General features: G+C 46.1%; 5 protein-coding genes across 5 annotated transcripts; 3 read left to right on the top strand and 2 right to left on the bottom strand.

The window, feature by feature from the left end:
* The first annotated feature begins 1,666 nt into the window (after nt 1-1,666).
* LOC125535942 (kinesin-like protein KIN-14N) lies at nt 1,667-6,734 on the top strand. Its single transcript, XM_048699022.2, has 16 exons — nt 1,667-2,096; nt 2,555-2,699; nt 2,779-2,888; nt 2,969-3,088; nt 3,172-3,375; nt 3,478-3,687; nt 3,761-3,835; nt 4,083-4,229; nt 4,304-4,427; nt 4,518-4,627; nt 4,873-5,034; nt 5,124-5,323; nt 5,658-5,739; nt 5,816-5,920; nt 6,003-6,107; nt 6,196-6,734. Exons 1-16 carry the CDS (start codon nt 1,845-1,847, stop codon nt 6,361-6,363), a joined length of 2,319 nt encoding a protein of 772 aa, XP_048554979.1. The 5' UTR covers nt 1,667-1,844; the 3' UTR covers nt 6,364-6,734.
* On the bottom strand, nt 6,691-7,743 carry LOC125535943 (photosynthetic NDH subunit of lumenal location 3, chloroplastic). The gene is made up of 2 exons (XM_048699024.2): nt 7,390-7,743; nt 6,691-7,271 (listed from the first exon to the last, which is right to left on the bottom strand). Exons 1-2 carry the CDS (start codon nt 7,676-7,678, stop codon nt 6,877-6,879), a joined length of 684 nt encoding a protein of 227 aa, XP_048554981.1. The 5' UTR covers nt 7,679-7,743; the 3' UTR covers nt 6,691-6,876.
* A 26-nt stretch (nt 7,744-7,769) lies between these two features.
* Nucleotides 7,770-9,865, top strand: LOC125535944 (uncharacterized). Its single transcript, XM_087544305.1, has 3 exons — nt 7,770-8,319; nt 8,423-8,569; nt 9,114-9,865. The coding sequence occupies exons 1-3, from the start codon at nt 8,077-8,079 to the stop codon at nt 9,666-9,668; spliced, it is 945 nt and encodes a 314-aa protein (XP_087400431.1). The 5' UTR covers nt 7,770-8,076; the 3' UTR covers nt 9,669-9,865.
* Nucleotides 9,866-11,517: 1,652 nt separating this feature from the next.
* On the bottom strand, nt 11,518-14,610 carry LOC147985800 (uncharacterized). The gene is made up of 3 exons (XM_087541746.1): nt 12,959-14,610; nt 12,645-12,859; nt 11,518-12,498 (listed from the first exon to the last, which is right to left on the bottom strand). The coding sequence occupies exons 1-3, from the start codon at nt 14,550-14,552 to the stop codon at nt 11,518-11,520; spliced, it is 2,790 nt and encodes a 929-aa protein (XP_087397872.1). The 5' UTR covers nt 14,553-14,610.
* A 3,375-nt stretch (nt 14,611-17,985) lies between these two features.
* Nucleotides 17,986-19,243, top strand: LOC125535165 (uncharacterized). The gene has a single exon (XM_048698211.2). The coding sequence runs from the start codon at nt 18,421-18,423 to the stop codon at nt 18,997-18,999; it is 579 nt and encodes a 192-aa protein (XP_048554168.2). The 5' UTR covers nt 17,986-18,420; the 3' UTR covers nt 19,000-19,243.
* The last annotated feature ends 3,200 nt before the right edge of the window (nt 19,244-22,443 follow it).

The raw sequence follows: 22,443 nt of genomic DNA, 5'->3' as shown, positions 1-22,443 counted from the left end.
AACCTTGGTCTCATCACTGAGGGAAATACCTACCGTTGCTATGCTGTATCATCCCCTCCTCTTTGGGGAAATACCGACGTAGTTCAAGCAAACATCAGACCTTACAAGAGTTTAGAAGTCTGACGCTTTAAGAAAGAAAAGAATTCGGAATAGAATGATTTTGAGTATAAATTTCTTGGTCAAAAACCTTCACCCAATTTTGAATTTGTCAAGTCAAGAGCTTTATGTAAGAGTAGAAGCCCCAAAAGGTGAATTAGGGATTTATCTAGTAGGAGATGATAGCCTTTTCCCCTGGAGATGGAAAATCCATCCACCCATTTTTTAAATTTGCAAATTCTTCTTCGACTAGTTAAAAAGATGAAATTGGCTGATATCATGACAATATTAGGTAGTATATATACCATCATGGGGGGAGTTTATCGTTGAAATCATAAAAGACAGGGTAGAGGTAGAAACTATCAGTTCTTTTTTGAAATTAGAATTATTAAAAGAAGTCTATGGACCGATATCGATTCTACCCATTTTGACCTTCCTTTTGGGAATAAGAACAAAGGTACTCGTAATTGTGTGGTTAGAAAGAGACATAGCTGTGTCGATACAACAATGTATTGGTCCTGAATATGTTGGCCACCAACATGCTCAAGCTATAGCAGATGGGACTAAGCTACTTTCTAAAGAAGATGCACTGCCATCCCAAGGAGATATTTATTTATCTAGCATTGGACCCTCTATAGTTGTCATATCAGTTTATTAATTATTTTATTATCCCTTCGGGATATCATCTTGTTTTAGCTGGTCTTAGTATTGGGGTTTTTTTATGAATTGCCACGGCAACACGCACAAGCCTAGCTACCACCGTATGCAAAACCCTTCATTTATTAAATGAAGTTCATAATTAGGCTTGAGTCTCGACCCTAAAGAAAAATAAAGAAACCCAATAAGAACAAACAATAAAAGCAAAAAATAAAACCAAAGAAAAGCAATGCAAAAGAATGAAAACAAAGAGCGGAGAAAGAAACAAAGAAAATCGATGAAAATCAAGAAAGAAACAAAGAAAAACTAAAAGAAAAAACAGTAAAACCGAGAAAGAAACAAAGGGGAAAACAAAAAAACCCAGTAAAAAGGGGATAAAACGTAGAAACTCAATGAAAAAATGAAGGTAAAATAAAAAAAGAGAAGAAAACTGATGAAAGAACAAAAAAATCAAGATAATAAACGAAAAATAGAAAACCAGAGAAAATCTTTTTTAAGGAACCATAGAAAACTATACAATACAATTGTTTTTTAGACAAACTCGCAACACTTTTATTACATCGTCACAATTTTTACAGGGATGAGTGTAAGGTTGCCGGGTTGACCTAATCAAACATGATGACCAACCCTAAATTGAGTACATGCTTTGCGAGGTTGTGAGCCTCAACCTTAATGGTTCTGAACTCATGCTTAAGAACAGAGGGAATAAAAGAAATGTATCCAACACAGCTACGAGCGAGCGGCGAGCGAACCAGCACTGAGAACGGGCCGGCCCAGTACAGTACAGCAGACACAAAGGCGAGTCGGAAGCTACGCTCGCTACGAGCGAGATATATAGCTCTCGCGGTAGTTTTCTGCTGCTGGACATCCCGCTCGTTCTTCTCACCTTCTCAAAACCAAATCCCGCTCCTCCGCCGCACCCCCACCGCCCAGTCTCCGCCCCTACGCTCCCCCTCCCCGCGCCCCAACCCTAAAGATCCTCCATTTCAAAAACGAAAGCCCCTAAGATCCGCCCGTGCGCTCCTCCTCCCCTCGCCCCAAACCCAAGATCCACCGCCGCTCCGCTCCTCCTCCCCGCGCCCCCCACCGCCATGGCCACGCGCGACCGCGCTGCCCGCTCGGCGACGGCCCGCCTCAAGGAGAACGACACCCAGTCCCAGTCACAGTATGGCAAGCGCCAGCGCACGGCCGCGGGCCCGGCGCCGCGCCCGCCGCTCTCCACGGCCCCCCAGAACGCCGCCGCGCCTCCCCCCGCGGAGGCCCCCATCGAGTTCGCCGGGAGGGAGGACGTCGACGCCCTCCTCAACGAGAAGATTAAGGGCAAGAACAAGATGGATTACAAGGTATGGATTTTTTCGCAACAGACAACAGAAATACTACTAGTGGATTCTCCCGCTTTGGTGGAATGACCTTGCCTCCTGTTTACTGTTTTCATGTAGCCATCTCCTCTCGGTCTAAATCTCAAAAGAAAAAAAAAAGAAAAATCTCCTCTCGGTCTGACCCTTTTTGGTGGGTAGGCCGAGACAAAAAAATTCTGGATTTTAGCTTGCAAGAACAATTTAGAACAGTTCCGGGCTCTCTAATCTGCGCTCAGGTTGTAGTTTGTCCCGCCCCTAACATGTCACGCCTCTGCTGTGTGATGAATACATAAGTGAAATTCCAAGATTTTGGTAAACTATATGTTCTGGTCCTGCCTCTAACATGTCTTTCTGATGAGTCACTATTTCCTGCTATTCTGAACTGATGATTATGGTCCTTGGCAGTGTTCTAAACAGCATCAATTGTTTGATTGCTTCCCCAGGGAAAGAGTGAGCAGATGATTGAGTACATCAAGAAGCTGCGTGCTTGTATCAAATGGTTGCTCGAGAGGGAGGACGCAAACCTCGCTGAAATCGGAAAACTCAATGGCCTAATCGATGCTGCAGACAAACATCATGCTGAAATTGGTAACACTTCTTCATCTGACAGTGTGAAAACTTTTGCAATTGTTGACCGTACTGACTGAATTGGTGTGTTGCCATCCAGTGTCTCAGTTGGAGTGCAAAATCCAAGAATCCGTGGCAATGAAAGAGGAGCTTCAGAAACAATATGCCTCTTTAGGAGAGAGCCTAAAGAAAGTGGAAGCTGAACAAATGGTGTTGTACCTTGTGCATTTCGCTAATTTATCTTTTATGGACCAAGGAGCAATCTGTAATCACAAATTTGTAAAGTGCAGGAGTGCCTTCGATCTTATGGAGACGAAAAGGAGGCTAGGATTGCTGCAGAATCTTCAAGGAACGAGCTTTCAGAAGAACTCAACAGAGTTAAGTTGGAGCAGAAGCGTCTTAATGATCAGGTATTATTGTTGTTCAATATTTTCTCTAATAAATTGTTTATTTACCATTGTTCATGTTTTAACAATATTTCTATTACATTTAGATCAAGATGCTTCAAGATACAAATAAGAGGCTTCAGGAATACAACACTAGCTTGCAGCAATATAATTGCAACCTCCAAGCTGATGCAACAAAGAATGCTGAAACAATAGACAAGCTGCAAAAAGAGAAGAATACTATGGTTGAAACAATGAATGGTTTGAAAGATCATTCTAACTCAGTAAAGTTGCAGCTTGATATGGCAAAGGTAATATTTTAGTTTTCATCTTTTAATTGCATTCTTTATGCCTTCAACTTTCTTATTACATTTATAAGTTACATACTCATAGCTAAGCCTTTTACTCTGCAGTCTTCACAGAGTGAAGCTTTGAAACAAAAAAATAACTTATTGAATGAGGTTGAAGCTCTCAGAGCTGAATTACACCAAGTAAGGGATGACCGTGATCATAAATCAGCTGAAATAAATTCGTTGTTGAGTGACTTGGGTGTGTACAAGGAACTGACAGGAAAGTCTTCGTCAGAATTAGAGAATGTCATGATACGATGTGATGCACTTGAGGTATGATTATACACACTCAATTATAATGCTAACCATTTCAATTATGTTGGCTTATTTTTTTTCAATCATGCAGGAAACTTGTTCAAACCAAACTGAGAAGATTAAAACACTGCAAATTCAACTTGCATCGGCTAATGAAAAGTTGAAGGTGTGTATTTTTATAGAAGATGTTTGTTTCAGCTTGTAGAATCTATAGTTTCTGACTTGCCATTTATGATTAGCCTCAAAATAAGCATTTATAGCTACAAGCTGCAAGCTGTGGTTCATTTGTATCACTATTATGTCCATTATAATATTTGTAACAGTTTTGCATGCCTATTATCATTTAGATTGAATTACCATACTTTCAATATATGAAATGCACGTCTGTGTAATGGTTGTAATTTACTATCCAGAGATCTAATTTGACAACTATGGAGACAATGAGTGAGTATGAAAGCCAAAAGAGAATGCTGGAGGACCTACAATTACGTCTTACAGAAGCTGAGCAAAAAATTGTGGATGGGGAGAAGTTGCGGAAAAAACTACATAACACTATACTCGTAATGATTTATTCTCCTAAAGACTCGTACTAATCCCATACAGTATGTTTGTTTATAAGATCAATGTGTTGCAGGAGCTTAAAGGAAATATTCGTGTTTTCTGCCGAGTCCGACCTTTATTGTCAAATGAATCTGGAGCTGTTTCTTATCCAAATAATGGAGAAAATATAGGTCGTGGTGTCGAGTTGATACATAACAGTATGTTACATTTACTTTTACTGCTTAGTATATGTTTGTGTATGATACTTGCTAACTTCTGTAAACTAACTTTTTTCATTTTTTGTTCAGCACAATCGTATTCATTTGCGTTTGACAAAGTGTTTGATCACTCGGCATCCCAGGAAGATGTGTTTACTGAAATTTCTCAGTTGGTTCAAAGTGCACTTGATGGTTATAAGGTACTTTTAGTGGTGGTATAACTAATATTGTATTTTCAGAACTGAATAATAATAAATTCAATTAGGCAGAAAATTAAGAAAAATTAACTGTTCCAAAAGTACACTGTTAATCACTGTGCACTTCATCTAATTGTTTTAGCCAAGTACTTGTCTGTTTTTATTTCTTGTATTGAATAATGGAAAAAATAGTTTTTGTTTTCAAATTAGGAACTTATTATGGAACTTACTGATCTCAAATCATGTAGGTATGCATATTTGCTTATGGGCAAACTGGTTCCGGCAAGACACACACTATGATGGGAAATCCTGAGTTCAATGATCAAAAAGGGTTAATACCTAGATCGCTTGAACAAATTTTTCAAACTAGTCAATGCCTTATGTCACAAGGTTGGAAATATAAGATGCAGGTGTGTTACAATTGATTTGTTTACTTACTTGAACTAAAGACTTATCATGTATTCTCTATCTATAATCCTAATTTAGCTTATTTTTGTAGGCTTCAATGCTAGAAATATACAATGAGACCATACGTGACTTGTTAGCGACAAGTCGCACATCTATCCAAGATGGTGCCGCTTCAAAATATAATATCAAACATGATGCGAATGGTAATACCCAGGTGTCTGACCTCACAATCGTTGATGTACGGAGTATCAACGAAGTTTCTTCTCTGCTCAAACGGGCTGCACAAAGCAGGTTGACTCGAAGTTCTTTTGAGATTCAGTGAAACTACCATTAATCCTTATTTTTTGTTTAACAATGATAAGTTACGATAGCACAAGCAAATTTGTATTGTGGATGCAAGTTCTAAGTAAGTTAAAAGCAGTATTTCCTTGATTTGAACTAAAACTTTTCCAAACATACATTTTGTACTCTTGTAATCAATGCTTAGTACCATGTTTTTTGTCATGCTACTCAGACTAACTCTCCAAAAGAGTGTTCAATTTGGTTGCAATGTCTCAATATTTTTGGTACTTGCATGTATATGTGCTGAATCAACTAGTATTTGTTTTTTCGTTCTTGTTTGCAGATCAGTAGGAAAAACACAAATGAATGAAGAATCATCTAGAAGTCACTGTGTTTTCACACTACGGATTTTTGGTGTAAATGAGGTATGCAATCTTTTACTGATAAGTTCAATTCATGCATAACCTTTTCTCAATGTTTGCGTTATTATATTCTGTGCAGGGAACAGATCAACAAGTGCAAGGTGTTCTCAATTTAATTGATCTTGCAGGCAGTGAACGGCTTAACAAAAGTGGTGCCACTGGGGATAGACTCAAGGAAACCCAGGTAGTTTGCTATCCCTTTGTTTTGTGAAGTGTACATTTGTAACATCCATAGCACTTGTATGGTATTAACTTTAACTCTTTAGGCTATTAACAAGAGCTTGTCGTGCTTGAGTGATGTTATCTTCTCCATTGCTAAGAAAGAGGAACACATTCCATTCAGGAACTCCAAACTGACGTATCTACTCCAGGTAACTTCACAGTACCAAAACTAGGGTGTACAGTCTCACTATAATTCAGTGCCATTTTACAGCCTACAACTGTTTTCCTTGTACACAGCCATGCTTGGGTGGAGACTCTAAAACGCTAATGTTTGTGAACTTGTCCCCGGAAGTGTCTTCTACAAGCGAGTCTATTTGCTCGCTTCGTTTTGCTGCTCGGGTGAACTCTTGTGAGATCGGCGTCCCTCGTCGTCAGACTCAAATGCGCAGCTTGTCACAAGGATGAGCCTATGCAGTCAATTCACTGGCAAGTCCCATCCCATCCATGGGCCATCAGTAATGTAGGTGTGTTGTTTGTTTGTTGATAATTGAGGGATGCAATCCATCATTTGCACCGCATTTAGAGGTTGTATATTCTCATTTGCTTTGTTGTTTGTTCTTGATGATTATATTAACAGTCAGGTGTGGCGTGCTGACCTATCCATTTCAGTTATCTAATCTGTATCGGCTTTGATACTCTACTCTAGCGTAGAGTGATGGTACTACTAGTAGTTGAGCTCTGTAGGTGTATTGGCATTCAGCCTTTTATCGCTTGGCTTGTATTAATAACTAATTGCTGGGAAGATGCATTCCATTGACCTGCTTGTGTGCTATCTCCACCAATTCTTCATTCACGACTAGAATCGTGTCATTTCTCAGTATCACCAAATGCACATTACATAACGCACTGAGGCTATCCTGGATAGAGTCTGAGGCAGAATTTACAGTTCATGACAGAACTGTTTGTCCTGGATACTGGTTAGGCCATTCTTGTCATGACTTCCTGCAGTATGAGCTTTGTGTCAGCATAACAGGATCCTATGTCAGCGTCATCCTTGGTGGTGACAGCCGCCTGCAACTTCTCGAAGCTGTCGAAGAGGCGGTTGGCTAGGCCGAGAAGCGGCGGCTTGGCGTCGAGGTCGGCGGTGGTGATGAGCTTGTCGAAGTCGTAGTATATGAAGGTGGCCTTGAGGCGGAGGTACTTGTTGACATAGTTGGAGGCCTCCTTGCCGAGCAGGTCCTCCAGCGCCAGCAGGTCAAATGCGGAGCTGCGCACCCGGTAGGCGTGCGCCGCGAAGCTTGGCCCGATGTCTGCCATGTAGATGCCGTTCTTCACAAAGGATCGCGTCCCTGTCTCGCCATTGTTGATCTCCTCTGCACCACATTCATCCGCGCTGGTTTCAGTTCAGCAGTTGAGGCCTCTCTCTCTAGGAATGAAATGCATCATGAGGATGAGGTGATATAGTATGTATGGGAAGTGTAGCGGTAGTACTGTTGCGGATCTTGGGCACCGGCAGAGGGAACTCGGTGAGCCACCAGCCGTTGTTGGCCGGCTCCGGCTCCTCGTCGGCGTCAGCAGCGGTGGCGCGGGCGGGCGCTGTGTGGAGCACAGCGGCGGTGGCAAGGCCGAGGCCTAGACTGAGGCAGGCTGATCGCCGGCCCGACGGCTCGGAGGCGTGGCATGTCACCACTCTTGGCCTCGGCCTTGGTGACGCGCCGCCGCTAGTTGCGGCGGCAGTGGCATGGAAGCTTGAGAGGTAGGTGCCCGCCATTTGCGCCATGGGACTGGATAGCACGGCCGGCAGATGGAAGATGATTGGTGTGCGTTACACCAGGATGAGAAAGTCCTCTGAAATTATTATATTTCCCTTAAAAAAAACTGTGGTGAAATTGTTTGGCATTATATTTTGTGTTTTTCGTTGATTTGTGTTGGACGCGCCGGAGAGGATCATGTCAAATGGTGCTGATGTGCTTAGTGGAGTTAATTGCACAGAAGTACCATAATTCGGGCATCACATGCAGATTGGTACCATGATTGCTAATTTTTGCGTGTCAGTATCAACATTGGTGTAAGTTTTTGCAAATTAGGCTAAAACGCGTATTTATACGTATTGACGCCCGATCCGACAGCTCAGGCCCACCCGTCAGGTGCCACGCTGGCCAATCGGCGCGTGCCCGCATGCTGACTAGGACGAGCCGGTGCGCTGCTGCTCTCCAACCTGGTCCGGTCGCACCAGCTCTAGCTCGGCCGCACCATTCCCCTCCCCTCCTCCTCGCTCGTTTCCTCCGTTGCCGCCGCCCGCGCCCCGACTGCCGGCCGCCGCACCGCCCCGCCGACGCCATGGTTTTGGAGGACGAAAGCAGCGACGACCATTCTAGCCTCCCGTACATGCAGTCTTCCTCCACAGACTGTCTCAACGAGGTCAGTACAGGGTTAGGGTTAGGGTTTCAGATTTGGGATTTCTTGATTTGGTTAATATCGCTAGGTTTTGATTTGGCCATTGTCTTTGTGCGAGCTTCTGCAGGTCCCTTTCAGCATTGAAGATCCAGATTACAAGGGGCTTGAGCTGGATGTGATGTCTCCATGTGAGAAGCACGGCATGGCATCTGAGAGGCTTGTTGCCTTTGAAGGAACAGACACAGGCAGGAGGTTTTTAGCATGTGCACAGCCGGTATGGATTGTAGGATTGTAGGCATACTGATTTTTTTCTTACTTGGTCAGTGCCATATTGAACTCTGTTTGCTGGAGTACTCTGCTTGCTGTCAACATTTTGGTTCATAGTGGTTAGAGTAGCTTATTTAGGTCAAGCATGAGTATATTTTGCTGGAGTACAGTGGCATAGTAATTTATGTTAATAGTGGTAGTAGAGTAGCTTACAAATGTTTGAACACTCCTTGATATGAACAGTACAGTAACTAAACTAGTCAGTCAGCTACTCAAGTGGCTGCTCCTCTTGTTAAATGTAATGGTCTGGTGCTAACATAGTAATTTATGTTAATAGTGGTAGTAGAGTAGCTTACAAATATTTGAACACTCCTTGATATGAACAGTACAGTAACTAAACTAGTCAGTCAGCTACTCAAGTGGCTGCTCCTCTTGTTAAATGTAGTGGTCTGATGCTAAATTTAGACATTCTTTTTGGCAACTGCAGTGATTTTGTGTAATTACTTGATGTATGAACTGTTTTGTTGTTGTTGTTGTTGTTGTTTTTGCAGGAAGGTAGCAATTGTGGCTTTGTTGAATGGGTTGATCACCAGTGGCCCCCAACAATGCAGAATGCATTGTTGAAGCTATGGGCAATGGTTGAAGATGCCAAAAGTGCTAGGGTGAATGACAATCTTGAAAGTTCTTTCACTATCCACCATCTGACAGAAGAGAAGAACAACCTGGAGGCCAACTATGACAAGCTAGTCCAAGATGTGCATCAGCTTATGAGCTTCCAGGAGGATAGGGTGGTGGATTTCAGACATCTGCAGTCTGCCATTACATATCAGCATGAATGCAGAAGTGAACTGGTGGCTGATATGAATGCACAGATGGCAAAGAAAGATGCAGAGTTTGAGAAGTTTAAGCAGAATTATGATGTGCTACTGAACCTGACAAGAGCTCAAGCTACAGTCATCCAGAACCTGAAGTTGAAGCATATTACTGATAAGCAATTGCTTACTGAAGCTAAGATGAACTTGGAGTTGAAGAATGCAGAGCTCACAAAGTCTGAGGAGAAGCTGAAGGAGAAGATCAAGGGGATCCAGGCCATCTTAGAGAAGTGAAGAAAATGAATATGAGAGTAGTGGGCAATGCTGATCTTTTGGGCATGATGGTTGTGTAGTGTATGGCTCTACTAAATGTGAACTTCTCTAAGATGAACTATGGCTGTGTATGTATGTAGTAGATATGCTTTTCATCCTTTTGTGAGAAAAGGATGAACTATGCATCAAAACTCCACTATGTATTGTGAACAATGGTTGTGTACTTTATAATATGTTGAACTGTAGTAAGTATTGTGTGTTATGTGTGTTATGTTTGCTGGATCAGATATTCTGTGTTATGTTTGCTAGACTTCGGATTATGATTTCTCATGCACTAGGTTTTGATGACTATGTTAGCATTGGAAGACTATTTGATGGTTATGTTAGCACTGGATTATTAGATGGTTATGTTATATCATGCATTGGAAGCCTATGTTTAGGTGGCTCTGTCGACCCCGAGTCACCGTAAACCCTAATGGTTAGGTTTAGGTGGCTCCGTCGACCCCGAGTCACCATAAACCCTAATGGTTAGGCTTAGGTGGCTTTGTCGACCCCGAGTCATCGTAAACCCTAATGGTTAGGCTTAGGTGGCTTCCTCGACCCCGAGTCACCGTAAACCCTAATGGTTAGGCTTAGGTGGCTTCGTCGACCCCGAGTCATCGTAAACCCTAATGGTTAGGCTTAGGTGGCTTCCTCGACCCCGAGTCATCGTAAACCCTAATGGTTAGGCTTAGGTGGCTTCCTCGACCCCGAGTCACCATAAACCCTAATGGTTAGGCTTAGGTGGCTTCCTCGACCCCGAGTCACCGTAAACCCTAATGGTTAGGCTTAGGTGGCTCCGTTGACCCCGAGTCACCGTAAACCCTAATGGTTAGGCTTAGGTGGCTCCGTCGACCCCGAGTCACCGTAAACCCTAATGGTTAGGCTTAGGTGGCTCCGTCGACCCCGAGTCACCATAAACCCTAATGGTTAGGCTTAGGTGGCTCCGTGGATGAACCCTAGTTTCGTTCCCCACTCTGAGATCTGGTGCTGTCAATTTAATAGTAGAAGAGGTATCTGTCCCACATGTCAGAATCCCCAAATGTGGTACTGCATGTTATGTGATGCCCCAATATTGGTACTGACATGCAACAGATAGCAGCAGTATTGGTACTAATTTGTCACAAGTAACTGCAATTGTGGTACTGCTTTGCAAATATTGGTAGTTCAGAAAACCACCTAAAGTTCAACATTCAGAAAACCACCTAAAGGTGAACATTCAGATAACCACGTAAAGTTCAACATTCAGATAATCACCTAAAGTTCAACCACATATCCAGTAGCAAGTTATACATATCCAGTACTCCACCTCAAGTTCAACATTACAAGCATCAAGTTCAACATTACTAGAGTACTCCACCAGTACTCCACCTCAAGCATCAAGTTCAACCAAAATAACACCACAGTATTTCACATTACATGGCTCGTCCTCCTCCCATGCTAGCATTGAAGTAGGACATCCATCCAGTGTGTGTGCCATCAGTAGGAATGTCAGCATATTGCCTGGGAGCACCTCTTCCAGCTCTTCCTCTGCCTCTGCCAGCTCCTCTTCCAGATGGTGGTGGTGTAGTAGAAGTAGCACCAGCTCCTCTGCCAGCTCCCCTTCCTCTTCCAGATGGTGGTGTTGTAGTAGAAGTAGCACCAGCTCCTCTGCCAGCTCCTCTTCTTCCAGATGATGGTGGTGTAGGAGCAGAAGCAGCAGGTCTTGGCTGTCTTGCTGTTGGTGGAGTAGAAGGACCAGCAGCTCTTGGCTATGAGGTACTTGGAGTAGCCTTGCAAAGAAAAGGAAACAATTAATAATGCTAGAAAGAAATGTACAAGAAAGAAAACATTAGTATATTTCAAGGTGAAAAATTATTACCACATGCTTATTCTTCCTCAAAGCTAGCTCAGGCTTCAACTGTTTAAGACAGTTTGTGTACCTATGCCCTTGGAGACCACAATTGCCACATGTTATGGTCCCCATTCTTGAAGTTTCTTTTGGCTTTGGTACTTCAAATTTGCCCTTGATCCTCTTTTCTTTCCTTCTTCCTCTCTTGATTTTGAATGCAGGTGGTTCTATGTCTGGACCAGGGGTCCTTGTCCAATCATGCTCACCAGGCACAGGAAAGATCATTGGTTCATAAGCTGCAGCATAAAAATCTTTCTTGAAGAATTTGCTGACATAATCCTCTGGTTTCCTTTTAGCCTTGTTTATTGCAGAGATGGCATGGTTGCAAGGTATGCCACTAAGGTCCCACTTCCTGCATCCACATGTCTGAAGTTCCAGGTTGACAGCATGTGTTTGCTGCCCACTTGTAACTTGCCATAAGTTGACCCCTGCCTGTATTGGCTTGCAGTATCTGGCCCTCTCCTTCTCAGCCTCTAGCTTCTCACTGTAATGAGGTGTTATCTCCCATCTTGCTTCCTTAACACTCTCTCTCTTAATGTGCCACCTCACCATCTGCTTATCTTTTATCCCATCACACATTGTCCTTATAGGTTTTCTCCTAACATCTAGAATGTACTTGTTGAACACCTCAGACAAGTTGTTCACTACCAAGTCAGTCTTGCAGTTTGTGTCAAATGCATGCCTTGCCCATGTCTTTTTTGGTATTGCAGTAAGCCACTCCCAAGCTTCCTCACTTTCAGCTCTAAGATCATTCATTGCAATATTAAATTTGTGTTCATTGTAGGCATAGCTAGCATTATCCATGCACTTCTTAAGATCTTCACCCCTAAACCCAGCATTTTGGAAATTTGCATATATATGTCTAAGGCAGAACCTTTGGTTGCAATTTGGAAACACAGCATTCACTGCATATAGTAACCCCTGACACAAACAATATAACAAGTCTAAGCTACATCCTAAAGAAATATGCACCAATGAATTAAATATGCATTCTAATCTACTATAAACACTTGTGCAAAACATAATGAAACTCTAAGCTAATGTAAACACTTCTGCAAAACACATACCTTTTGTCTATCTGACATTATAGTATAAGGTCCAAACTTGCCCACTTCTCCCCCTAGGCAAATTTTCAGTTGGTGTAGAAACCAACACCAACTAGCTTTGTCCTCTTGTCCAACTATGCCAAATGCCAGTGGATATATGTTGTTGTTGCCATCTCTACCAGTGGCAGCAAGGAGTTGAGCACCTGTAGTGAGCTTAATGAAGCACCCATCAACACCTGCATAATCAACATTTCCAAACATTAAATACATTCAAGTGAGAAACAAAATGTAGTACTCTACAATATGTAAATGGTGCACAAGGTTTAGGAACTAACCAATGAATGGCCTACACCCATTAAGAAACCCCTCCCTTGCTCCATTCATGCAAAAGAACATGGCATGGAATCTTGGGCCTGGGTGGGGTATTCTTGCAGTTGGTGTTGGAGTAACAGTAGTGACTATTACTCTGCTCCCAGGGTTTGTGTCCATGACAGTCTGAGCATAGTCTTTAAGCCTAGGATATTGCTTCTTGTGATCTCCTAACACAGCTTCAATAGCTATGTTCTTTGCCCTATATGCCATGCACTTGGGCACATCTACACCATATTTTTCATTGCATGCATCAATTATAGTCTGAATACCAGTAGTTATATCAGATCTAAAGAGATGCTCATATTTCTGTGCTAGCCACTTAGCACTAACCCTGGTGGTCTCTGTGGTACTAGGGCAAGTGTGTTCTAGTCTCATCTTCTTAATTACAAAGGTTTTCTCCCCTTTTATAACTGCTGCCACCATTAAGAAGTGGCATTGTTTATCTGTACACTCAACAATTATCCTCTGATCTGAATTCCCGTGATACCTGAAATTCCTGGCCTGGGTGATGTGCAAATTCAACAAAGCATCTCTGAATTGATGCTGATCCCTAAAACACAACTTCATACACAGTTGCTCATGTGGTTGCTCCAATTTCTCATTATACCACTTCCTAGCAGGCCTTTTCTTTGCCCTACTCTTCCTTTTATTTTGTAGGACAAAAGAGAGTGGCTCAAAACCATCATCATCACTCTCCCTCAACAACCCCTTCTCTTCTTCATCTGATGATGGTCTGAAATCAGGTTCAACCTCTGGTAGCTCACTACAATGTGACCTAGTGGTTGGGCCTCTTCTAACTAGCAGCTTCTGCTTCTTCTTTACAGGTTCAACTATAGTTTCTTCTTCTTGTTCAAAAGTCCTATCTTGTTCTACCTCAAATGGGTCCTCAACTTCAGTGTCACCCTCATAATGCAGCATTTCTTCCTCTTCTGATTGATCATCATCTGATTCTTCCTCTTGTGCTTCTAGCTCTCTCTGTCTCTTTCCCTCTTCCACCTCTACATCTTCATCATCAACCATGTAATTAGGGTCACTTCCAATTTGACCATCCTCATCAGAGGCATCACTGTCCTCATAAGCCTCAAATCCTTGATATCCCTCTTCTTCTTCTTCTTCTTCCAAAACTGCTTTCAACTTGTCTGTTGCATTTTTGCTTTCTTGTGTGCAAACACCAGCAGGACCAGCAGGGTGATGTGTGCTACATTGACTGTCAAAGACTACTCCTTCCTTATCAACAACTAAGATAGGAGGCTCACTCAGATCATAAACAAGAGGCTCTTGGTACACCACAGTGGACAAGTCTGGCTTTTCAAAATGCTGCCTCTCAAAATCAGTATCAGGGGGTGGACAAGCCCTGACTAGCAAATTAAGCACCAATTTGTCCTGGATCTTCCTCTTTATCATCTGTAATTCTGCATGACTGTCTACCAAATCCAGCCCTTTCTCTCCTAAAGATGGATTTTCAATGTGAAACAAACAATCATATGCATTAAATCCTTGGGTTTCCATCACTGCAACCAAATTCAGATAAGTAATATCTGAACCACACAGCTTCATCTCCAATGGCTCTCTTGCATCAAAATGGATCCTTACTTCCCAAATGTCTTCATCCAAACTACAGAACAAATTAAATTTCATGTATTCATTATAATTACTCTTAATTTGTAGAGCAACAGTACAGTACAGTGCAATTTAAAGTAACCTGTAAGTCTATTATTTACTAATTGAGCACAATAGCAAAATTTGGAGAGCAACAGTACAGTACAAAACAATTTAAAGTAACAGTACCAGAAAGTACAGAACAATTTGGAGAGCCACAATAATCCCAAATTTTTACTGTCATTGAACTAATTTGAGAGTGCAATACGCTATGTTACTAGGTTAGTTTAATTGTCCTATACTAGTCACTTCAATTGGATAAAACCTAATCCCCAACTGGATAAAGCAGAAGATGAACAAACCCTAAAAATGCCCAATTGGATAAATCAGAGGAGGAAGAGGACAAGGGTACTTACAGCACGCCGCCAAGTCCATGCGTCAACTCATGGCTGCTGCTAGGGTTCGCCACCCACTGATGCGCCAACCGCAACCGCTGCTCCATGGTGAGTAACATCGACTCCTCGTCGTCGGTCGAGTACGCGGAGCTGGAGTCGTCGCCGCCAGCCCAGTCGACGCCAGCCGTTCCGCTAGGAGGCCAGAACGGCATCTCACCGCCGCCATGGACGCCCTCGCCGCTGCCTGGCGGAATCGCCGACGCCATGGACTAGGGTTCGAGCGAGGAGGAGGAGGGGAGGGGAATGGTGCGGCCGGGCTGGAGCTGGTGCGACCGGACCAGGTTGGAGAGCAGCAACGCACCGGCTCGTCCTAGTCAGCACGCGGGCACGCGCGGGCACGCGCCGATTGGCCAGCGTGGCACCTGACGGGTGGGCCCGAGCTGTCGGATCGGGCGTCAATACGTATAAATACGCGTTTTAGCCTCATTTGCAAAAACTTACACCAATGTTGGTACTAACACGCAAAAATTAGCAATCATGGTACCAATCTGCATGTGATGCCCGAATTATGGTACTTCTGTGCAATTAACTCTGCTTAGTGCAACTCTAACCGATCCCTTAAGAGTCTAGAGGAGTAAAATTTTGGTTTTACTTCTCTAACCGGCATCTAATTAATCTTCTAAACCGGTTAGAAGAGTAGAAGTTTTACCCCTCTGTCTATCTTTTTTATTTAGAAAAGGAGGATGACCCCCGGCCTCTGCATCTGGGCGATGTATACGGCCACTTTATTAATTATTTTCACAAGACATTACAAAGTAATACAACAGTAAGACTAAAGCCGCCTTCTAAGCACCTCTATCCAGCTGATGAAGGGGCACAGATAGCCTGCGCCTAATACCAAACAGACATCGCAGCCAAACCCATCTAAGACCTGAGAACCCATCCAGGACGCCTGCCGGGCATGGGTCTCACCGGTCCGGCGTGCACTCAGATGCCGCCGCCGCCAACTGCCACCGCTCCATCTTCAGAACTGTACTGCTGCATCAACCTTGCTCGGTCTAGCTATCGTCGACGCCACCACGGCGCCAAACGGCACCTCCTCTCTGCGCGCAAACAGCTAAGCACGTCGCGGTCGGCACTGATACACCTCAGCGCCATGCTGCCAGGTATCACCAGCCGACACAACTTGAAGTCCTTGGAAGATCTGTCGTGCGTAGCACCTGCCGACCAGGCATGACAAAGCGTAGCACCTGTTGGTCAGGCATGACTTGACATCACCACCGAAGCTCCGTGCAAGACGAAGCCGCTCCACCTCCTGCCTCTGACATCCAGCGCTGCTCCGCAAACGATGCTCCCAAGAGAGAAACGACACTGCAGTGCCGCCATCGTCCGATCTGGAACACCAGATCCTAGGGTTTCCCCCGGAGCAGCACGAGTGGGTCGACAATAGTTACACGACGATACCTTCATCAAGGTAATGGCGAGAATGCCGCCATCGCCTGCCGTCGGTTCGGTTTTCACCGGCAACCATGTCTCCCCTACTCGCAGCCGGGACAAGATGATGGATCTCGAGATCCGATCACCAAGCCTCTGGCCGGCCATCTCGGGAAGAAGATGGCCACCACGTCCACCAGTGTCACCACGCCGGGCACGCGTCGCCGCCGGCACCCCCATGGTGCCTAGAGAGCGACAAGCCCCGACGAATCCCATGCCTCGCCAGCCGCCATGGCCCAGACCCCGCACCACTAGATCCAGATCGGATCGGGGTCCAGGGCCCCAAGCCGCAACCGCCGTGGAGGCAGCACCACTGGATGGTGCCTAGCCCTCTAGCCCGCCGCCACGCCACGCCGCCAAGCTGCCGCCGGGATAACTCGCGCCTCCGCCAGAGAAGCCGCAGCCGCCGCGCGTTGGAGAGGCCTCAAGCCGCAACTGCACCACCGCCAGGCAGGGGCGCCGCCACCCAACACGCCCTCAGCCGCGCCGTTGGGCCCCGCCAGCCCAGCGCCGTCTCGCGCCGCGCCGTCCCGCGCCGGACGCCAACCGCGAGAAGAGGGGCAAGATCCCCGCCGCCACCAACGCTGGCTGGTCTTTGCCCGGCGGCGCTGTGCGGTGGCGGCGGGGGGAGAGATCGACGAGGAAGGACAAGGGGCGGCGGCTAGGGTTTCCCCCGAGGACGCTCACGGGAGCGGCTTGGGGGTCGGGTGTCTATCTGACTCCTAAATTTACTCGTCCTAGAAATGGCCAAGTAAAAGTTCTCTTCAGGCAAATGCCTCCTTGTAGCCGGCCGGCGACTCACGTGAAGCTCCCTTGTCGACGGTGGCGACAACATCTTCGACTCCGACATGGACTCCTGGGTGACGTGTGCGTACCAAGGTGGTGGCGGAGGAGGCGATCCAGGTGGGAAGGGCACGTGCTCGATGTGCTGCGCGATATGCCCGTGGCCCCAACGTACTTGCAGGTCCGTGCAAGCTCCAGCGCCATCCGGAGCAGCGCGCACCCGCTTCGGGGAGCGGCGAGGCCAGGCCACCCCAATGGAGAAAGTCGTCGAGCGCATTCTCGGCCTCGAGGGCGACATCACGGGTTTGGCTTGATCGAATTTGGTAAGGCGGGGGCGGCCGTGTCGTTGCGGTGTCCATGTAGGAGTTGGAGTAGGAGGAGTGAAAGAGGCCACAACGGCGACGACATGGTCACCATCGTCGCTGGCACATAGCAAATGTTTGATGGAATGCATAAGCTAATTGTAAGTATTGCTCCACTAAACAATATAGAAGATCAGTTAGATCCGGTCAAAAAATAGTTGAATAAAAATACTTCAGTAAGCTTTACTCGGCTGATACCATGATTTTTTAGGGACCGCCTAGAGCTGCTCTTACTCCACAAGGCACCCATTCTTTCCTTTCAATACTCTTATTTTTTTTCCTAAAAAGAAGTACTGTCCACCCATTTTCTCCACGGGTTCGTTTTCTAAAAAAAAAAAAATCTACATGTACTCCATCCCCAGAAAAAGGAAAATGCTAGTAGGTGAGTGCTCATGGCAGTAGGAGAAAGTGGAATGCTTAGCGAGAGAATGGCACTGCCGTGAACCCAAGTTTTCACCTCATTTACTGCCGTGCTTGTTCCAAAGGAGACGGACGGATGGACGACGGATCATGGATGGGGGTGGTTCCTTGAGAGGTGCACCCACCCTGCAGGTGTCAACCATAGGCCATATAGCCAAGGCACCATCTCCAGCCGATCTGCTCCACTGTTTCACCGCTGGGTAAAATCTGGACCGTTCTCTTGTTCGATCGGGCGGTGTCCGTTGTCTGAGCTAAACGAGCTCTCCAATACATAGAGCAGAGGACCTCAGCTGCTGCTGTTTAGTACTGCCAGCACACATTCCACTACAGACTACAGTGCCAGCCACCCGGAGAGGGGGGGGAGAAGCAGCCATGCGGTGGTGCTACGTGGGGAAGGCGACCAAGATCTTCTTCGCCGTCGTGGCCGGGCTCGCCGTCGTCGGTCTCATCGTTGCCGTCGGCGCCGTCATCCACCGCGCCAAGTCCCATCGCAACTCCGGCGCCGCCTGCGCCACCGCCGCCGGCGGGTGTCAGCCAGTCCCGCCCGGGACCGTCAGCCAACAGCCATCCATGCCTTCCACCGCGGTCACCGCCCCGCCGCCGCCGCCGAATCCCACCTTTCCTGCCCCGGAAACCCCCTTCCCGCCGCCTCAACCCCCTCTGCAGCCGCCGCCAGCACCAATTGCGTCGCCCTCGCCGGCCACATTTGCGTCCCCGCCGCCTCCGGACGTGCTGGTGCCGCCACCACCAGCAATCGCGCCACTGGCGCCAGAATTCGCGTCACAGCCGCCTCCGGCTGCGCTGGTGCCGCCGCCACCGGCGCCGGAATCTGCGTCACAGCCGCCTCCGGCTGCGTTGGTGCCGCCGCCGGCATCCGCGTCACAGCCGCCGCCGGTCGCGCTGGTGCCGCCACCGCCGGCCCCGGATGCGCCGAGCCCGACGGCGTCCTGACGCATGTCGCCGGTTATTGACTATTGATGACTCGATCTCAGAGCAGGTTCAGGTTGTAGCGCACTGATTCAGGTTCAGGACATGGAATTAGTCTGCTGTCTTTTCTTTTCAATTGCCGGATTAAATCCTTCATCACCCCCCTATCGCACATCGAGATTTCACCGATTCAAGTCGCATCTTGTTATATTTGTAATTCTGATTCTTGTTTACTCTATGCTGACAGTCTCGTGCTCCTCCGTACAAATCATTTAAGACAAAATCTTAGAATAGCGTTTCTTGATGGAATCAGGGCTCTTGTATTTGGGTGCCAATTGAATTGGCCGCCTTGGAGTTGGTCACCGAGACAAGGACTGGTCTATGATGACTCACGTTGACCATTTCTCATGTTGGGCATCACTGTTAGAAGTCATTGCATTACAAGAGGACGGTCGGTCAGATATTGCTATGAGAGAAAATTAGTGCATTCAACAAACATCTGATCCTTCTCCACTCTACTCTCTTGCTGTCCAACAGAAAAAAATATATTACCTCCGTCTCAAATTACTTGTCTTGACAAGACAAGTAATTAAAAGACTAAGGTATTGCCCATTTGCACTGCAGTTGTTTTGCAATTTGCACATAACATCATTGGACCCTGGCAGGTTCTTTTTATCCAGAGGCCTGCATCTGACTCCCTTCACCTTGCACTACGAACAAATAAGCAGCCAGCGCACACATGTTAGGATGGAATCATTTGTCCATAGAGATACACTACGTTGCACCGATACGGCGATACGGGATACGGCAATTTCTAGAAACAGCAATATGCGATACGGCGAGTATATATACATAATTAATAAAATGGCATGTAATAAAGATAGAACATACTAATATAATGCGTGAGATGAGAACAAAATGATGCCCATTGGTTGCCTCATGCATCTTTTCATGTCGTGAATGGTCATCGATGTCCTCGATCCTCGTCCATTAACTTGCTGTCATGCCATCTCCCGCAGATTACATGGTGATTTGAGTATTTCCCTCTGTACCAGTAGACAGTAGCAGGAACATCAGCAAGCACCAAGCACATACGGCAAGCGCGCGCGCACACACACACATGCCAGCAAGCAGCCAAGCACATACGTCAAACACACACAACAAGAATCAATTACCTCACTCTTGCCATAGCGGCGGAGAAGAGGTCACTTGGCGAGTTGACAGTGCGGCGGCGACGAGTCAGTCCTGGCGACGGCACCGGCGGCGTGCTCGTCGCCCTGGATCCAATCGTGAAGTCGAACAGAGAGCGAGAGAGCACTTAGGTTAGACTTAGACGTGGGCCTTTAATGAGCTCGAGGCTGCGCGGCCGTGTCCTGCCCGTATCCCGAGCGTGTCCCCAGCGTATCGTCATTTTTTTCCTTTTCTTTTTGATCGGAAATCCTGATACGCCTGTGATATGAGTATCGCGGCTGTATCGTGCGTATCGCCGTATCAGCGACGTGCGGTACGCGGACACGCCAACTTTCGACGTATCGGTGCTTTATAGGAGATACATTGTCTCTTTTCTAATGGTTTGTTTGTTTGTTTGTTCAGGTGGTTCTTCTGCATAGCTGCACTCACACGCTCTCATGTTTGACATGTACAACACGGGTTCCCGACGAGCAAACACCACCATCCCCTTTCTCCATATCCAGAACAAATTCATTCACGGGCTTGCGCCTCAGAAATGAAAAAAAGAAAAGAAAAAGAAAACCTTGCTTTTTTTTCATCCCTCGCCATCGCCGCATCAATTGCCATGGACGGGGTCGCCACTCCAACAACACTACTCGTAGCACACCGGCTGGCAACTGTTGCGGCTCCCCACCCCATGGTTGCAGCAGCAGCTGCGCCACCCCGCTGCCCTTGCCAACGACGCTCGCTGCCGGCTGCATGCACTCGTTGGCGCCGTCGTCTCCTAGTCGCCACTTTCACTCGTCGCTGTCGTAACAAAACAACTCGCCGGTGGAAGCTTTGCAGGTTGCTGGTTGCAACAAAATCAGGACTCCGCCCATCATTGCCGCAAAATCACCAAAATCGATTGCACCAAAAAAACTTGCAGGTTCCGGCTCGAGTTCTGGCCAGTTGTAGCAAAACCAGCTGCTGGTTCCAGCTCCGGCCTCAGTCGGTTGCAACAAACAAAAGTGATGGTTCCAGCTTCAGCTCTGGGCGTTCCAGCAAAATCATCACAGCGCGTCGCACGACCAGCCATGGTAGCTTTGGTGGCCTCGGTTTCAGTACTAGGCGGCGTGGTTGTAGCACGGGGGAAGGAGGAGGGTGGGAGACTGGGACGCGCGGCCCCGTGCACACTGCAGATGGCCAGCGTAGATGAAGAAAAGATATGATAGAACAATCGGGGCAGTTTGTGTGGGTGCTAAGGGCATGTACAATGGTGCTATCTTAGGAGTGCCACGTAGGATAAATGATGAGGTGGAGGAGAGATATTTAAGATAAGACAAGAGATGATCTCTTAGCACAATTTGTCTCACCATGTTTTAAGGAATTGCTAGTTATTGAAGATAAAGCTAAGATATAATCCATTGTAGACATACTTTTTTGTCATCTCTAAATCACATGCAAGACTTAAGATAAGACTGTCTTATCAATCATTGTACATGCCCTAACAGAAACATGTGCGCGAGCGAGCCGACCGGCCGAAATTCTAGCCCGTCTGCTAGAGGGAAATGGTTCCCTATCTCCTAGCTATATCTTTTTTAATAATGATGATGTGCTAGCTGTATGAAATGTTGGAAATATGAGCAATTTACTGAATAATTTTATTAACAAAAATACTCCCTCCGGTCCTTTTTAGTTCGCATATTAGATTTGTCTGAAGTCAAGGCTCGTAAAGTTTGACCAACTTTATAGAAAAAAATACCAACATTCACAATGTGAAATCAATACTAGTAGATGCGTCATGACTTAAAGTTTCATGTTGTATAACTTTATCATGGTAGATGTTGATATTTTTTCATATAAATATGGTCAAACTTTGTAAAGTTTGACTTCAGACAATTCTTATATGCAGAGTAAAAGGACCGGAGGGAGTACTAGATAACGCATGACTAATATAACAGAGATAAAGTAAGTCATGCAAACTGACAGAGAGAAGGTAAATAACATCAGCATATATAAACTAAAACGGAACACATCTAGAATAGACACTAGAGCAAGAAGTTGTGGTAGAACCTCTAACATAAAGAGTATGAGAACGTACGGAACGGGAGCAGGAGCACCGGTCTTGGGGTCGGTGTCCTCGCCATCCATGTCCTCGACGAGGTTGTCATCGTCGGAGTTCGGGGCGTCCATGACGAAGAAGTCAGTAGTCGCGCTGAGCGCTCGCCAAAAACCTTATCACCCTTCTCCCGTGCAGGACTCAAAGAGGTGGAGTTTCAGAGGCCTACTGTCCCGACCTGCGGTGCATGCCGCAAG

This window comes from Triticum urartu, chromosome 2A (assembly GCF_056163025.1).
Source record: "Triticum urartu cultivar PI428250 chromosome 2A, HENAU_Tu73, whole genome shotgun sequence".
NCBI lineage: Eukaryota > Viridiplantae > Streptophyta > Magnoliopsida > Poales > Poaceae > Triticum > Triticum urartu.
Note: the sequence above shows the minus strand (reverse complement) of the source record. Positions and strands in the feature narration are given on the sequence as shown.

What these genes read in the sequence shown, in the direction of transcription:
- LOC125535942 (XM_048699022.2), top strand. Translation starts at nt 1,845, where the DNA reads ATGGCCACGCGCGACCGCGCTGCCCGCTCGGCGACGGCCCGCCTCAAG. An exon ending in TGCAGCTTGATATGGCAAAG is followed by an intron (nt 3,376 to 3,477) that starts GTAATATTTTAG and finishes TTTACTCTGCAG; the next exon opens with TCTTCACAGAGTGAAGCTTT. An exon ending in GTTGGAAATATAAGATGCAG is followed by an intron (nt 5,035 to 5,123) that starts GTGTGTTACAAT and finishes TTATTTTTGTAG; the next exon opens with GCTTCAATGCTAGAAATATA.
- LOC125535943 (XM_048699024.2), bottom strand. Translation starts at nt 7,678, where the DNA reads ATGGCGCAAATGGCGGGCACCTACCTCTCAAGCTTCCATGCCACTGCC. An exon ending in GGTGCCCAAGATCCGCAACA is followed by an intron (nt 7,272 to 7,389) that starts GTACTACCGCTA and finishes AATGTGGTGCAG; the next exon opens with AGGAGATCAACAATGGCGAG.
- LOC125535944 (XM_087544305.1), top strand. Translation starts at nt 8,077, where the DNA reads ATGCTGACTAGGACGAGCCGGTGCGCTGCTGCTCTCCAACCTGGTCCG. An exon ending in CCACAGACTGTCTCAACGAG is followed by an intron (nt 8,320 to 8,422) that starts GTCAGTACAGGG and finishes GAGCTTCTGCAG; the next exon opens with GTCCCTTTCAGCATTGAAGA. An exon ending in TTTTAGCATGTGCACAGCCG is followed by an intron (nt 8,570 to 9,113) that starts GTATGGATTGTA and finishes TTGTTTTTGCAG; the next exon opens with GAAGGTAGCAATTGTGGCTT.
- LOC147985800 (XM_087541746.1), bottom strand. Translation starts at nt 14,552, where the DNA reads ATGAAGCTGTGTGGTTCAGATATTACTTATCTGAATTTGGTTGCAGTG. An exon ending in TGGGTGTAGGCCATTCATTG is followed by an intron (nt 12,860 to 12,958) that starts GTTAGTTCCTAA and finishes TTGATTATGCAG; the next exon opens with GTGTTGATGGGTGCTTCATT. An exon ending in TAATGTCAGATAGACAAAAG is followed by an intron (nt 12,499 to 12,644) that starts GTATGTGTTTTG and finishes TGTTTGTGTCAG; the next exon opens with GGGTTACTATATGCAGTGAA.
- LOC125535165 (XM_048698211.2), top strand. Translation starts at nt 18,421, where the DNA reads ATGCGGTGGTGCTACGTGGGGAAGGCGACCAAGATCTTCTTCGCCGTC.